Genomic DNA, 17798 nt, shown 5'->3' on the forward strand with positions numbered 1-17798 from the left:
GCGAATAACATGTTTTTACTTACATGTGTACATTCAACTCTTCTTATACACGCTACTTGCGTAGACCGCATGTTTGTAATCAATTTCATTACTTGCGTAGACCGCATGTTTTGCTTGCGTAGACCGCATGTTTGCAATCAATTTCATTACTTGCATAGACCGCATGTCTTACTTGCGTAGACCGCATGTTCGTAATCAATTTCATTACTTGCGTAGACCGCATGTTTTGCTTGCGTAGACCGCATGTTTGTAATCAATTTCATTACTTGCGTAGACCGCATGTTTTTCTTGCGTAGACCGCATGTTTGCAATCAATTTCATTACTTGCATAGACCGCATGTGTTGCTCGCGTAGACCGCATGTTCTACTTGCGTAGACCGCATGTTCGTAATCAATTTCATTACTTACGTAGACCGCATGTTTTGCTTGCGTAGACCGCATGTTTGCAATCAATTTCATTACTGGCGTAGACCGCATGTTTTGCTTGCGTAGACCGCATGTTCGTAATCAATTTCATTACTTGCGTAGACCGCATGTTCTACTTGCGTAGACCGCACGTTCGTAATCAATTTCATTACTTGCGTAGACCGCATGTTTTGCTTGCATAGACTGCATGTTTGCAATCAATTTCATTACTTGCGTAAACCGCATGTTTTGCTTGCGTAGACCGCATGTTCGTAATCAATTTCATTACTTGCGTAGACCGCATGTTTTGCTTGCGTAGACCGCATGTTTGCAATCAATTTCATTACTTGCGTTGACCGCATGTGTTGCTCGCGTAGACTGCATGTTTTGCTTGCGTAAACCGCATGTTTGTAATCAATTTCATTGCTTGCGTAGACCGCATGTTTTGCTTGCGTAGACCGCATGTTCTGCTTGCGTGGACCGCATTCTTATGTTCAAATTCATTACTTGCGTAGACCGCATGTTCTACTTGCGTAGACCGCACGTTTGAAACCAATTTCATTGCTTGCGTAGACCGCATGCTTATGATCAAATTCGTTGCCTGCGTAGACCGCGTGCTCCACTTACATGTATGTGCCTTCACAGCATTGTTATGCTTCCCACTTGCTTTGCGTTGTCACGCATTTTCAAGTACATTAATATGCATGTTGTTAATCGCATCGTACCTGTTAAGTTTGTTTTCTTTGCAGGCACAATATTGTATGTACAGTTCATTTAAGGCTGGTGCAACCCGACCAACCGGACAGGTATGGTATACTCCGAGTGAGACATATCGAGAATCGTATAATTCTCTTACATCTTCTCTGCATTGTAGTGTAGTTTGGTCTATGCTAGCTTAAAACTGTTGCATTGTATGTGCTTCGTTACAATTTTCTTTGCATGATCATAAGTTATGTTCGGCTTTGGGCATTGTCTTGCATTTTGCCCCTGCCTTCGGGCACATATCCTGCTTGTCTTGCATGTCTGTCTAAGTCTTCGGCCTTGTCAAAAATGGGTCGTCTCTGGCTTTGACATTCACTCCCGTCATTGTTATGACTTTCGAGTTCTGTCAAAGAGGGGCAACTGTAGACACCCCATTTTTGACCGTCCTCAAGACTTGGACGTTACCGTTGGAACACTCGGTGATCATCAGTGCTTGTGTTCGTCTTGAGTTCCCGGAGGTCTCGGCTGTGCGCCTTGCCTCAGGATCTCTTGACTCAACTTTTCGATGTCTGGTTTTGTACGAAACACTTGTGTTTTTGCCTTGAAAGGCAGGGAATGGCTTATTGGCCATTCCCACACCCCACCGGTTGTCCCCTCACATCACCGGCCATTTTTTTGGTGTCACCGGCAGTGTCTTCTTAAAACCAATGGTCGGTCGGCACTATATTTTGTCAATCGGCACTTTTTTTGGCCGGTGACCTCTTTTGCTGGCCGGTCCGCACCCTTTGCACCTTTCAGGTATGGTGCATGCCAGCTGTGCCAGCTGGAATGCACCATCACTCCTCCCCATGCACGAGGATGACCATTTTGCACCCTTGACCCTTTTTTCCTTCTAGAAGGATGAACCCTTTGGTTAAGCTTCTTGGAGAAGCTTAACCCTTTGTCATAGCTTCTCCAAGAAGCCTTGACTCTCCTTACACCCTGTGCCCCACTTTACTTAGCTTCTTTGAGAAGCTTAAACCACTTCCCATTGCTTATATAAGGACCTCTCCTCCTCCATTGTTAAGGGTTGGTAGTTTTGAAAGAAAAACCAGAACTTATACATATATATCTGTTATATACATACTCTCTCTATATTTCCCTCTCTCTCCTCCCTTGTGTGTGTTTTTTTGGCCTAAAGGTGCATTTTGACCTTACTTTTGCACTAATACACACACCATTACACCTTGCTCCGAGATTGAGAGGCATTGAGGGTTGATTCTTAAGGTTTTGGACTGATTTTGGTCAGAAAAGAGTGGTTGGACCAACTGTTCTTGAAGTGTTCTTCAAGGGTAAGACTTTCACTTTATTATCCCCAATCTTGCATTGGTTCTTGACCTGTCTTGCATGCTGATTTAAGCTTTGAGTATAACATAAAAAAGTCTTATATTTTTCTACTTAAGAACTTTCATTAAGGGTGTTTTGTGGTTTGGGGTCGAACTCACCCTCTTAGGCCTTGTTTGGCCCTTTTTGTGCTTCCATTGATTAGGCTTTCTTTACTTGAGTGTTTGGTTCTTTTCACCACTGAAATCCAGTGGATTTTCAGTGGTGAAGAAGATGGTTTGAGGTCTTGCATAGGGGAGGGACACCCCTCTCCCCTTTGTCTCTCTTTTATCCTTGTTTTTGGCTTAAAGGGCAACATGCATGCTTGACTGATTTTGGCCCTATTTTAGAGGTTTTTAGGTGTCTTTTGATCATAATATATCTCTATCTTTGGTCGGGTTTGTGGTCTTTTGCATGCATAATACCCTTGTTTTGTATCCCTCCTTTTTTTTTTTTTTTATAGAAATGCATCTTCTATTTAGGCTTCCATGGTTGCATGATTTAGCTTAGCTTGTTGAAGCTTTCGGTCATGATTTGTCATGCTTAAGGTCTGTTGGCCACTGTTTTGGTCATGTTTGACATGCTTGATGTAGTTGCTTTCCATTTTGGCTTGTAGGCCTTGAGTATTTTGGCTTCTAGCATACTTAACTTAGACTATCCTCATGATTTGGCATTATTTAAGATTATATTTCAGTCCATGTAAGGTGGTCTTATATTGTTATTTGTGTCCCTTCCCATGCTTTAAGGTGTTGTAGTTTTGTGCCTTGAAATGGGCATTGTGCATGCTTGTATGTTTAGGACATTTTGGGGCTGCCATATCAGCGGGTTTTTTGGGTGTATTTTTCTGCATTGAACATCTGTTTTTGGTCATTTAGTCCATGCCATGAGTGGTCATGATGGTTGTAGTAGAATGCCCCTTGTTTGTGCCTTAGCTTTGGGCCCCTTTGGCTTGCATGTTGGCATGAGTGCTTATTCACCATTTTGGACACTTTTTGGTCACTGTTTTGGGGATGGACTGAGGTCTGCCCTTCATGGTTTAGCACCGCCATTGCATGATCATGTTGCATTGTTTTGGTCCTCATGCTTACATTGTATCATACTTGCATGTTGGCATGACATTTATCTAGTTGCATCTCATATACATTGTACCATACTTGGCACATTTAGAATGCACTAACTTAGTTTGCATGTTTAGGTTGCATTACATTTGGCATGTTTTGCATTTTAACCTCATGTTGTGCATTTAAGCCAAGTTTGTATATATGCATTGCATTGCTTGGTTTGGGGTGTCAAACCGGGCATGGAGATTGAGGATTGTTTGTACTTCAAGTGACAAAACACGCCTCAACCCTCGGTCGCTAATCCCCTTGACTCCAACATGATAAGGTGTTGGTATTCATGTGTTTTGTTTGCATGCATTTTACATTGAATTGCAACCTCGGCCTCTTAGGCCATCATGCATAAAAAATGCACAATTGATGGCCCGAAGGTCGATGGTCACGTTCCCTTGAGTCTCTTGCATGATTGGGAGTGTGACCAAGCTCACATTTGCTCAAAATTCCGTGCCATGTACTGTTTTGCCCTCTGCTGCTGTCAACTGCAGGTCCCAGCAGGAATTTGTGGCCGATCGGCAGTGTTTAGTGCCGACCGGCAAAGAATATGTGGCCGATATACTTAAAAGTAGCCGATGTAAATTTCCCATGGCCGGTGGTTATTTCCCTTAGCCGATGGTGTTCTACAGTGTGCAGAGAACATATTCCAAGACTTTGGCAATTTTCAGAGGAGCAGGGCAGCATTAACAGAGGCAGCAGTGGCATGGTACAGGCTTTCGGGGCAAGATAAATCCGAGCATGCATCATTCACGCATCCCAAGGCAGGATGTTGCGGCCATCTTCTCCTTGCATTTAATTCGTTAATTAAATTAGAAATTTTGTAATAATTAATTTGGTATTATTTATTCGGATTGTAATATTTATTTGGACCCTCCAAGTGAGGGCAATTGTGTAATAAGTGTGCGTGAGTGTGTGTATGTCTTCCAACCCCACGTCTTTCTTCCCTTTTATTTACCTGCTTATGATGGTAGACTAGGGCATATTTAAATTAGCATACCTTATGCTTAGCATGCGTGCATCCATACATTTGTCTTACATACACCAGGCTCGGTACATCATGCTAACTGCACTCGTATTTCAATTCCAAGTTAAGTATTTGTTAGTTGCAGCATTTCACATGCCATGTTTAGGATAGCCGAGCCTGTTTGGATTACATCTTTGCATGTGTTGCATTAGCCATTTCAAATATCAACTAGGGTCATGCATGTTTGCTAACTGGTTTCTGTTTTGGCTTGGAGTACTAGGTAAGTATTTATGTTTTAGCATACCGCATGCGTGTAGATGTTGACATGACAGTATAATTACCATGTGGCTAGATGCTTATGTGTTATAAATTGCCTAAATGCCTGTGGGTGAAGGTTGGATTGTCTGAGTTGGAAAAGCTCATTGAAATCCATGTTTTAGCCTACTTGCGAGTAGCAAATTCCAAAACATTTTTCAAAACAAACGGATATGCAATGTTTTGTTCCAAATTAGGCGATCTAGTCTATACTTGTTTGCTGTGCGCATAACATAGTAATTCTAGGCTAATAACTAGAATAAGAACACATAACATTTTCAAAACAAGATATCACGGTTAGTAGAGGCCGATCTTTGATCAGGCGAGAGGGGGTGCTCATAGCTGACCTTCCCCAATCGTACCCAAGTTCCCGAGCTGAGGCAACTTTGGTGATAACGAACACGTGGCCTTTGGCACCGAGTCAGGGTTTCCTAAATTCCCCAAAATAAAATATTTAGGTGGCGACTCTGTATCTGGCAAAGCAGTCCATGTTTGGCACTTCTTTTTCTAAAAATCTATTTTCTCAAAACGATTTGCCAGATTTGGACGCTTTGGTTCAGATCAAGAACCGTGACACAAATCGAGTCCGAACTGTAGTAGCGGGGTCCGCCGTGGACTTCCTACAGTGTTGCATTAGGCATCTTGTATAGTTAGGATTATGCATTGTTTCTAACTAGCTTTTTGTTTTGGCTTGGAGTACACTGTAAGTGTTACGCTTTAGCATCCTGGCATGAGTGTGAGTGTTGCCATGACAGCATGGTTGCCATGAGGCTATTTTCTTAAGTGCTTAACTGCATGAATGCCTGTGGGTGATGGCTTTGTTACTTGAATTGAGACAATTCGGTGATTGTAAGTTTTAAGCCCACTTTGCGAAGTGACAAATCATGTTTTAGGCTCACTTGAGGGTGGCAAATCCGCGCTTTAGCCCACTTGCAAGTGGCACTTTCAAACCATTTTCGAAAATAAACATGAGTCAATTTGTTCCAAGTCTTGCGACTTAGTCTATACTTGTATGTGTGCACCACATAGTAACATTAGCTAATAACTGGATAAGAACACATGACGTTTATAAAACAACATATCATGCTTAGTAGAGGCTGATCTTTGATTAGGTGAGGGGGGGTGCTCATTTCAGGACCTTCCTCTCTCGTACCCAAGTTCCCGAGCCGAGACAACTTTGGTAATAATGGACACGTGGCCTTTGGCACAAGTCAGGGTTTCCTAAATTTTCCAAAAACAAAATATTTAGGTGACAACTCTGTAATCTAGCAAAGCAGTCCAGTTTTGGCATTATCAATTTTCCAAAATGATTTGTCGGATTGGACTCTTTGGTGTTTATCAGTCTCACATTGCACTTTGTGAGATTAGATTCAAAACCGTGACAGGAGTCCGAACTGTCGGAGACCAATTTGCGCCTCTCCGAAAGGGGGCGCGTGAAGAAAGTCGGGTCTACAAGGTACGCAAGTGGTGGTGTCCAAGTCGTAATGGCAGTAAAAAATGAGGTGTCTACAGTTGCCCTTCTTTGACAAAACTCAAAGTCATGAAATGACGTGAGTTAATGTGAAAGCCCGAAGACGGCCCATTTTGCCAAGGCCATAAGATTTGGGCAAACAAACAAGACATAAATTAAATGGTTGCGCTCGTAAGCGGTCTATGTATCCCTTTGTAAGGAATCAAACCAGCGTAGTTCTGGGGCAAGATGCAAATGATATGCACAAAGATACTTTGAAGTTAGACTCACATGCTTCGCGAAGCCAGCTATTTTGAAAACTCATGATCATGCAAGATGATGCAATAAGCAATAACAACATATGAATGAGCAGCTTCAAGCTTAAAACCAACACAGGTTCCATGCAAAAAGATCTACCACACACTCCAACCATGCCAAAATGTGAGACGAGGAAAGAGAACACCGCCCAGGGTTGCGTTTCACGCGTCCTGAGAAACTAAGAAACGAAAACCGCTTGGGGTAGCATTTCACACGTCTCGAGATGAAAACCGTTCAGGGTCGTGTTTCACGCATCCTGATATAAAAGAAAAACCGCTCAGGGTCGCGTTTCACACGTCCCAAGATAAAACCCACCTAAGGTCGCGTTTCACACGTCTTGAAATACTCGAGAAATGAAAATGCTCGGGGTCGCGCTTCACGCATCCTGAGATAAAAGCAAAACCACTCAGGGTCATGTTTCACACATCCCGAGATAAAACCCGCCCAAGGTCGCGCTTCATATGTCTTGAGATAAAACCAAAATCGCTTAAGGTCGTGCTTCACGCGTCCTGAGATAAATGTCACGTCCCTAAAAGTTTGGGCATGATCACTTCAGAAACGGACATCAATTCGATTTGCATGACATGTCGGGCCTGAACGGAAGCAATTATCAACATAAACAGTATCCATTGAGCTACCTCTAATATGCCAGGATCACAAGCATTGCATCAGATAGACACACATACACTGAACATACATATGAGAAACAGTTATGAGCATACATATTTACAGACCCGGCCCCATGATTGGGCGTGTAGTAAAAGCATTGGTAAAAGAGGGTTATACACATTTCATAGCATTAGACAGAAAACTTAGAACACAAAGCTAAAAGCTTAGCAAGAACTCCACAAAAATAAATGAGCTTCATCTAAGTGCTTGGACGCATTGAAGTTGACAAAAGAGGAACGGGCACGATGGGTTAAGACTGACCTCCAGGTTGATTACCTACAGAGACAGACATAACACGAAGTGAGCAAGGCTCAGTGAATAATAGTACATAAACAATTCACTGAATAAACTTGAATTATAATGTATATAGGTGCAGAGGGCATATGATTAATCTTATTTCGTAATTATTTTCAGAACGGCCTTAGGCCCAATCTTTATACAGAGTGGCTTCAAGCCTAGCAACATACAGAATGGCCTCAAGCCCAACAGATTTTACAGATCGGCCTTAGGCCCAACAAATTTTATAGATTGGCCTTAGGCCCAACAGACTTTACAGATCGGCCTTAGGCCAGGTATCAACAGAGCAGACTAGTCTTAGAGTCATACAGACATACACAGATTTTTTCAATTGTTCACGTAAGTTAACACAGTTGACTTGCGGTTAACAGAGTGCTAATAATAATTATTAGTGATAAGTAAAGCGTACTACTACAGTACTATTACTCGCAGTGCTATGGTGGAGCGGCAATTCCTTCCGATATGTGCCCTACATACACACGCAGTTCAGAAATTAGTTCATTTTCCATTTTAAACAATATCTGATTCGTTTCGCTTCGAATGAATTTACAAACATTTTAAAGGCATCAAATACAGATTTTAATAATACTAGAGGGTCAAACAAGTAAAACGGAGCAGACAGGATTTTTCGGCATGGGCCGCACATGCAGTTATGAGCCCCGCACGTGCTTTTATTTCAGTAGCTTCAGTCCCAAAATCCCTTGTTTTCCGCACGTGCAGCAGTGCTTCCCGCATGTGTGGCCATGACCCCCGCACGTGCGGTTGTTGTTCCAGTTTTGCATACTTCGAATCAAGGCTAATTTTCAACTTGGTAAATATATTACAAGGCACAAAATAAGGAAGTTTATGTAATATAACAGCTCAATGTCACCATAAACATAATCACAAGTTCAATTAGGGTCATCATCTTCAATTCCACATGCATAACCCAATTTCTTCAAAGTTTGAGTTATCTTTTGGTTCCAATCACATATACATATATATATAGCCATCTGAACATATAGATGAGTTTCAACATGAAATAACAAGTAAGATGCAATTTCTTCATATAACTCAAATGAGTTCCTAACACAACCAAATGGTAAGAATAACCTTCCTATTAAGCACTTATCAAACACATGACCTCAATTGCAAACCCTAGGTTACATAAATGTGAACAAATCTCACTCAAATTCAAGAGAAGAGTTGTAGAAGATGAATAAACTTACCTTGAGCTTAAATCTCTCAGATTCCTTTCAAGTTTTCCAATCTTCTTCCTTGCTGAACTTCTCTTCATCCTCTCTAACTCTCTTCTCCTCTAACCCTCTCTCAGGAGATATTTTATGCCTTAGCATTTTCTAAATCAAGGGTTAAAAGGATAGATATATATAAATGGTGAATAAGACAAAATTTAATCAGTTTAATCATTCCGAATCAAATTTTTACAGAAAATCATATTATGATCTAAAAATTATGCTGAACTCAAATATATAATCAATTTCAGATTATCAAGCTTCTAAGGCTTCTAATTTTTTATCTGAACATCATACTTGTAACAGATATTTCTCTTATTAAACAGATATGAATCTCTAATCATAAGATTCACTCACTTAAACTTAATTTCACACGAAATGTCACAGTAAGCATATAAATGCATAGAATAAGGGACTGAAAGCATACCAGAAAATATATATGAGGGTTGGGTTATTACACTCTCCCCCCCTTAAATAAGTTTGCTCCCTCAAACTTGTTTTACCCTATGACAGGAATAATTCCGGATATTGGTGTTGCATGTCCTTTTCTTTTTCCCAAGTAGCTTCGGTTCCGTAGTGTTCTTGCCATTCGATTTTCACCATCAGAATCTCTCGGTTCCGTAGTTGTCTCACTTGCCGATTCAGAATTCGAAATGGCTTTTCTTCATAAGTTAACTTATCGTCCAGAACGATTTGGTGGTAATCAATGACATGAGACGGATCCGGAAGATACCCTCAAAGCATAGATACATGGAATACATTATGTACTTGACTTATACTAGGTGGAAGGGCAACTCGGTAAGCCACCGAACCCTCTTTCTCTAGAACTTGGAACAGACCGACATATCAAGGTGTTAACTTGCCCCTTTTTTCGAATCTAGGATGTCCCTTAATCGAAGTAACCTTTACAAAAACATGTTTACCTACTTCAAATTCCAAATCTCTTTGTCGGTTGTCCGCATAACTCTTTTGCCTACTTTGGGCGATTTTCAGTCTTTCTCGAATAGTCTTAATCTTTTCAGTTGTCAGTTGGAAAATTTTAGGCAGTAACAACGCCCTATCTCCAACTTCGGCCCAACACACGGGGGAACGACATGGCCTTCCATACAGAGCCTCATAGGGGGCCATCCCAACACTCAAATGGTAACTATTATTATATACGAACTCTACCAACGGTAGATGAGTTTCCCAACTTTCCTGAAAATCCAAAACACACATTCGAAGCATATCCTCTAATGTCTATATCGTTCTCTCGGATTGTCCATCTGTCTGAGGGTGGAAAGCTGTTCTAAATTTTAATTCTATACCCATTGCTCCTTGCAGACTCTGCCAGAATCTAGATACAAACTTCAGATCTCTATCTGTTACTATTGAAATTGGAACACCATGGAGTCTCACAATTTCATTCACATAGATTACAGCAAGTTTAACAATTTTAATTCTATACTATTGTACTGAGTTGTCACAGGTAGGAAATGGGCAGACTTAGTTAACCGGTCTACAATGACCCATATAGAATTCATACCTTGAGGAGTCCATGGTAACCCTACAACAAAATCCATGGTCAGATGTTCCCATTTCCACTCCGGGATTGGAAGGGGTTGCAATAACCCTGCCGGTCTCTGATGCTCTGCCTTTACTTGCTGACATTGTAAACATTTAGAGATGAAGTCCGCGATCTCCTTCTTCATACTTGGCCACCAAAAATTTTGTTTCAAATCCCGATACATTTTAGTACTTCCCAGATGCATTGAAAATCTCGAGACATGTGCTTCTTCCATCAATTTCCATTTAAGTTCTGACACATTGGGAACACATATTCGGTTTTGAAATTTGAGCACTGAGTTTGCCAAAGCGAACCCGGGTTTTGGTTTTGTTTCTAATTCATCACAGATCTTCTTTAAAGATTCGTCTTCCATCTGACACAGTTTGATTTCTTCAATTAATGTCGGTTGGGCCACCACTACTGCTACTATGGCCTCCCATCCATGCATCACAAGGTCTATATTCATTTTATCCAATTCAACCACTAACTCTTTTTGTTCTGTAAGCAAATTTGCCAATTTTCCCATACTTTTCCGACTAAGTGCATCTGCAACCGTATTGGCTTTACCAGGATGGTAATGGATCTGCAAATCGTAGTCTTTAATAAGCTCTAACCACCGCCTCTGTCGCATATTCAATTCTTTCTCGGTAAAAAGGTACTTGAGGCTCTTATGATCGGTGTAGACTTCACAAGTAGTGCCATACAAATAATGCCGCCATATCTTCAAAGCAAAAACTACTGCGGCTAGCTCAAGGTCATGTGTGGGATAATTCTTTTCATGGGGTTTGAGTTGTCGTGAAGCATAAGCGATAACCCTTCCATTTTGCATAAGTACACAATCTAATCCCTTATGGGAAGCATCATTGTAGATCACAAATCTTTCGGTACCAGATGGTAAGGCAAGAACCGGAGCTGTAGTTAACTTCATTTTTAATTCCCGGAAGGCAGATTCCCATTGTTCTGACCATTCAAATGCAACTCCCTTTTGAGTCAGTTGAGTAAGCGGTATAACAATTTTGGAGAAATCTTGAACAAACCTCCTGTAGTACCCGGCTAATCCCAGGAAGCTACGCATCTCAGTCACATTCGTAGGGGTTCGCCAATTCACGATTGCCTCAATTTTGTGTGGATCAACAGAAACTCCTTCCTTCGTTATCACATGCCCCAAGAATGCTACCTCATGTAGCCAGAATTCACATTTCTTTAGCTTTGCATACAATTTCCTTTCTCAATGTGCTTAAAGAATTAAACGAAGATGATTCTCATGAGCTTCCGCATTCTTCGAGTAAATGACGATGTCATCGATAAATACCACAACAAACTCATCCAGATAGGGCTTGAAGACATGATTCATCAAATCCATAAATGCTGCTGGTGCGTTAGTAACTCCAAAGGGCATAACCAGAAATTCATAATGACCGTATCGAGTTTGAAAAGTTGTCTTCTCAACATCATCAGCTTTGACCTTCAGTTGATGGTATCCGAACCGTAAATCAATTTTCAAAAAGACTTGTGCCCCTTGTAGCTGGTCAAACCAATCATCGATCCGAGGCAAAGGGTACTTATTCTTGATCATTACCTTATTAAGTTCCCTGTAATCTATACATAATCGGAGTGTTCTATCTTTCTTTTTCACAAACAGAACTGGTGCACCCCATGGAGAGACACTCGGGTGAATGAACCCCTTATCAAGTAAATCTTGCAACTGAATCTTCAATTCCTTCATTTCAACTGGTGACATCCTATACGGAGTTTTAGAAATGGGTTGAGTTCCCGGTATCACTTCAATTGTAAACTAGATTTCACGGTCTACTAACTCCCCCGGTAATTCCTCTGGAAAAACATCCGGAAATTCACAGACGATCGAAATCATACTAGTACTCCCATTCATTGGTGGCTCCTCTAAGACACTGCACAAGTACCCCTGACACCCTTTCTAAATTAATTTACAGGTCTTCATTGCAGAAATCAAATAAGGTGGAGAAGTCACTCCATGTCCCTGAAAGGTAAATTCTGAATATCCTGGAGGGTGGAAACTGAGTTGCTTAGTCAAACAGTCAATAGTCGCACAATATTCGCTCAACCAGTCCATGCCCAGAATAATATCAAAATAAGTCATATTAAGGGGTAACAGATTGGCATATACCCGGATATCCCCAAATTGGAGTTCATAAGCAAAATAAACAGAAGTGCAAACCATAGTGTCTCCCAAAGGTGAAGACACACATAAAATATAAGATAACTCAGATCTATCTAAATTTTGAGCAAATTGTTTTAACACAAAGGAATGGGTGGAGCCAGAATCAAACAATACATGGGCAAAATGACCGTGAACAATAAATGTACCTAACACCACTGTTGCAGCATTTTGCACATCTCCCGGAACCAATGCAAACACCCTCCCCTGTCTCGCGGTGTCTTTATTATTAACAGGCTTGACAGCTGACTTGGTGCTGGGAGCTGGTGTAGACCATGTTGAACTTGCAGTAGCCCTATTTCCATTTTGTTGATTTCTCTGAGGACAGTCCTTTACCAAATGGCCCATTTTGCCACACCTAAAACATGATCCAGTCAACCGATAACAAGTCCCACGGCTGTGAGCCCCGCACGTGCTTTTATTTCAGTAGCTTCAGTCCCAAAATCCCCTATTTTTCGCTCGTGCGGCTGTGAGCCCCGCACTTGTGGCCTGGACCCTTGTACGTGCGGTTGCTGTTCCAGTTTTGCATACTTCGAATCAAGGCTAATTTTCAACTTGGTAAATATATTACAAGGCATAAAATAGGGAAGTTTATGTAATATAACAGTTCAATGTCACCATAAACATAATCACAAGTTCAATTAGGGTCATCATCTTCAATTCCACATGCATAACCCAATTTCTTCAAAGTTTGAGTTATCTTTTGGTTCCAATCACATATACATATATATATAGCCATCTGAACATATAGATGAGTTTCAACATGAAATAACAAGTAAGATGCAATTTCTTCATATAACTCAAATGAGTTCCTAACACAACCAAATGGTAAGAATAACCTTCCTATTAAGCACTTATCAAACACATGACCTCAATTGCAAACCCTAGGTTACATAAATGTGAACAAATCTCACTCAAATTCAAGAGAAGAGTTGTAGAAGATGAATAAACTTACCTTGAGCTTAAATCTCTCAGATTCCTTTCAAGTTTTCCAATCTTCTTCCTTGCTGAACTTCTCTTCATCCTCTCTAACTCTCTTCTCCTCTAACCCTCTCTCAGGAGATATTTTATGCCTTAGCATTTTCTAAATCAAGGGTTAAAAGGATAGATATATCTAAATGGTGAATAAGACAAAATTTAATCAGTTTAATCATTCCGAATCAGATTTTTACAGAAAATCATATTATGATATAAAAATTATGCTGAACTCAAAGATATAATCAATTTCAGATTATCAAGCTTCTAAGGCTTCTAATTTCTAATCTGAACATCATAATTGTAACAGATATTTCTCTTATTAAACAGATATGAATCTCTAATCATAAGATTCACTCACTTAAACTTAATTTCACACGAAATGTCACAGTAAGCATATAAATGCACAGAATAAGGGACTGAAAGCATACCAGAAAACATATACGAGGATCGGGTTATTACAATAATACCCGCCTAGGGTCGCGCTTCACACGTCCTGAGATAAAACCAAAACCGCTTGGGGTCGCACTTCACATGTCCCAAGATAAAACCCGCCCAGGGTCGCGCTTCACGCATCCTGAGATAAAACCAAAACTGCTCGGGGGCACGCTTCATACGTCCCGAGATAAAACCTGCCCAGGGTCGCGCTTCACGCGTCCTAAGATAAATGCAAAAGGTGTGAGATTGTACCACAAATACATATTGAAATAAAAGTGTGCAATAGATGCACGACATGAACAGGTGCGATAGATGCACAAAGCGAACAAGTGCGATAGATGCACAAAGCGAACAAGTGCGATAGATGCACAAAGCGAACAAGTGCAATGGATGCACAAAGTGAATAAGTGCGATGGATACACGAAGTGAACAAGTGTAATAGATGCACAAAGTGAACAAGTGCTATAGATGCACAAAGTGAATAAGTGCGATAGATGTACAAAGTGAACAAGTGTGATAGATGCACAAAGTAAACAAGTGCTATAGATGCACAAAGTGAATAAGTGCGATAGATGCATAAAGTGGATAAGTGCGATAGATGCACAAAGTGAACAACTGCGATAGATGCACAAAATTACAAATCAATATAGTGACAACGCATATTCCATGGAAGATAGACAACCGATGCCTAATGTTAATTAAAAGCATGTTCTATGCAAGAAAGAAGATGCACGTTCTATGCAAAACTTAAACATATTGCATGCATGAGTCATGAATGATACAGGACATGCGTGCAACACAAGTCTATATGAAAATGCATATCCAGTGACAACCTACAATTTACCTCTCAGAGACTTTGCAACATGTTCAAAAAGGATATACCTCGTTCATATTGGCAAGTAGGGCATATTCATGCACCGAAACGCAGTTTCAAGCTCCCTAAGAATCAATCTAAATCTAAAAGAGAACCTCACATACACTACTCGTGGAACATAAGCACAGAACAGCACCAAGACACAAATAAGGACCACCGGCCACCTGCCGACCTCAAGGGAAGACCGCCGGCCACCAGTTCGGCTTGCCGGCCACTAATGTGGCCTGCCGGCCGCCCGTGCTTATTTCGGGGCAGAATGGTCTTTTTGCCTCGGTTCTTTATTAAAACCACACCCAAGCATCATTTGCACACACACCCAAGTCCAAAAATGCTCTCCCTCTCTCTCTATTTGTTTTCTCTCTCTAGATTTGCGCTTTATATGCTTTTTCCAACGCCTCACACAAACTTTTTTTCGTAAAACCCTCTTGATTCTCTACACTTTGAACCAATCAGATTTTGATTTTGTCGCTTTTTCTACATTTTCACCACTTTAGGCTTGTTCTCCTTGAGTTTCTCTCGGGTTCTGCTAACTTTCCCGGGTTTTCACTTTTTCTCCCATTTTCTCTTTTCTAGGGTTGACTTTTTCCAAATTTACCATCTTTTCTCCATTTTTCTTCGTTTTTCACCTATTTTTTCACCCACTTTCCAGATGGCAGATGACATTCCTCATGATGGCGCTCCTCCTAAGGTTCCACCTCCATTATCACTCCATATCGAGTTTGAGAAGCCAGTGATTGTTGAGGCCGGTAGGGCGGCAGAGGACATCGTAGCTGATCTCGAGGCGAAGTTCGTTCCAGAGCTTAAGCCTGAGCCACTACCATTGAGGGTACGGCCCTTTGATCCCACGACCTATCATCCTCGCACACACAAACTGCCACCTGAAGGCATCAGATGCTTTAGCGATTTCATTGGTGGTGCCCCAGAGGATATTTTACTGAGGGAGCCGGACTCCCATCTTTCCTTCAGCACTACTGAGGTACGAACACTATTTTCATGCAATCCTGCATTTCCTTTAATTGTATTTCTTACACTGCCTTTTATCTGAATGCTCTTTTATCACTATCTAATTCACTCTTTTCCTGCCACAGGAGGACTCCCACTCTTATAGGGGATATGGAGCGACTACAGCTAGAGATTGGTATGATGAGCTCCCCCTAAGGTCCGTGACCTTATTAATGAGGTTGGCTTCGACCTATTCTGCTCTGGACTTTCATGGAACATAGTGAGTCGAGCTCTTCTCGGAGCGCTGGTGGAGAGGTAGTGGGACACCACCAACTCCTTCTACCTCTCTTCTATTGGGGAGATGACGATGACTCCCTATGGCTTCGCCATGCTCACAGGCTTAGGAGTAAGGGGTGATCCGATCCCCTTCGACACGGATATGGGCAAATAGGAGGTCGCTTGGATCCACCTACTGGGAGCACACCCACTTCTGTACAGATAGGCGATGGTGAGGTACAGTTGGCTTGCCGAGAAGTTCTACGAGAGCGAGCCCGAGACACCAGAGAAGATAGAGCAGTATGCCCAGGCTTCTTGATGTTTCTTCTCGGTACCACCTTGTTTTCGAACAGGTGGAACACCGTGGGTTTATATTTGTTGAGCGAACCAGTGACACTGCCCCGAGTGCAATTTACGACTGGGGTAGAGCTGGCCTCGTCACCCTCTATGGCTACATGAGCTCCGCTTCCCAAATAATGGGAGAGCGGGTCGGTGGCTACTAGAGAGCTTGGGAGGTATACACCACACCCTTCTGATTTTGTACTTTCTGTTCAATATTTTTCATGCATTGCGCTTTCTATTTTGCGCTTTTTGTATCTATTCATGCATTATGCTTTCTGCTTTGCACTTTCTGTATCTGTTCATGCATTGTGCCTTCTACTTTGCAATTTTTGTATCTGTTCATGTATTGTGCTTTCTACTTTGAACTTTCTGTATCTGTTCATGCATTGTGCTTTCTGCTTTGCACTTTCTGTATCTGTTCATGCATTGTGTTTTCTACTTTGCACTTTCTGTATCTGTTTACGCATTACTGATAACACTATTACCCTTTTTCTTGTAATTATGGGTTTATGCCTATTTCCCAACTCTGGCTTCGGAGCCTATAGTGGAGATTCCCCCTGTGGTACCTTACTCACGACAGTATGACGCCTGGTGCCGGCATCAGAGCTGCGACGACATGACCTTCGCCTTCTTCCATTGATACTTTGACACGATGGCTGTTGACGAGGTAATCCAAAACTCACAGTCATTTTTGCTTTATTACTATTCTGATTCATACTTCAGCAACTAACGACAACTAACAATCTGTACACTCTCTTTTTTCAGATCACATGACAGCCTTGGGCGACGATGCCGAGACTAGTACGCTGGGGCCTAGGCCATATCCCGCTTCTGAATTTTGCTGGAGGGCCTAGTCTGCCGGGCCTAGTTTCTAAGTGAGTGGTTTATACGTCAGACCGTGGGCTCGCCTGATCTAGTTATTCCCATGCCACCCCCAACGTCCATGAGTATAGCAGATAGCTTATCGGTTGAGAAGATTATCAAGTTCATGGTGGGCCTAGACGCTGACTTCTTCAGAGTGGAGGAGGACTATGTGACGTTCATCCAGACTTACCTCATGTCTTCTTTGATGGGCATTCGCGCAAGCGAGGCAGCCGGTATTCCTATGGCGAGTGAAGCTGCTTAGGAGGCCGAGGTTGATATCAAAGGGACCCCTTGAGTTGGGCAGATGACCAGTTGGCCGGAGATTCCCGATCTGCTCACATGTTGGCGACCGACCGGGACAACTTACCAGATTCCGATCGAGCCGGCAGAGGCAGGGCACGGGTATGTCAGAGTTCAAGGCGCACCTCAAGTATGGACCACACTTTACAATTTGCACCCCATATTTTCCATTTCAAATATTGATCATTCGAGATATTGATCATTCAAATGCACTTGTA

General features: G+C 41.8%; 1 protein-coding gene across 1 annotated transcript; it reads right to left on the minus strand.

Moving 5' to 3' along the window:
- Positions 1 to 12308: 12308 nt before the first annotated feature.
- On the minus strand, positions 12309 to 12917 carry LOC114282222 (uncharacterized). The gene has a single exon (XM_028224868.2). It carries the CDS (start codon positions 12915 to 12917, stop codon positions 12309 to 12311), a length of 609 nt encoding a protein of 202 aa, XP_028080669.2.
- Between the last annotated feature and the right edge of the window lie 4881 nt (positions 12918 to 17798).

The sequence above is a fragment of the Camellia sinensis genome, chromosome 12 (assembly GCF_055761805.1).
Source record: "Camellia sinensis isolate YWXY chromosome 12, ASM5576180v1, whole genome shotgun sequence".
In the NCBI taxonomy this organism is placed as follows: domain Eukaryota; kingdom Viridiplantae; phylum Streptophyta; class Magnoliopsida; order Ericales; family Theaceae; genus Camellia; species Camellia sinensis.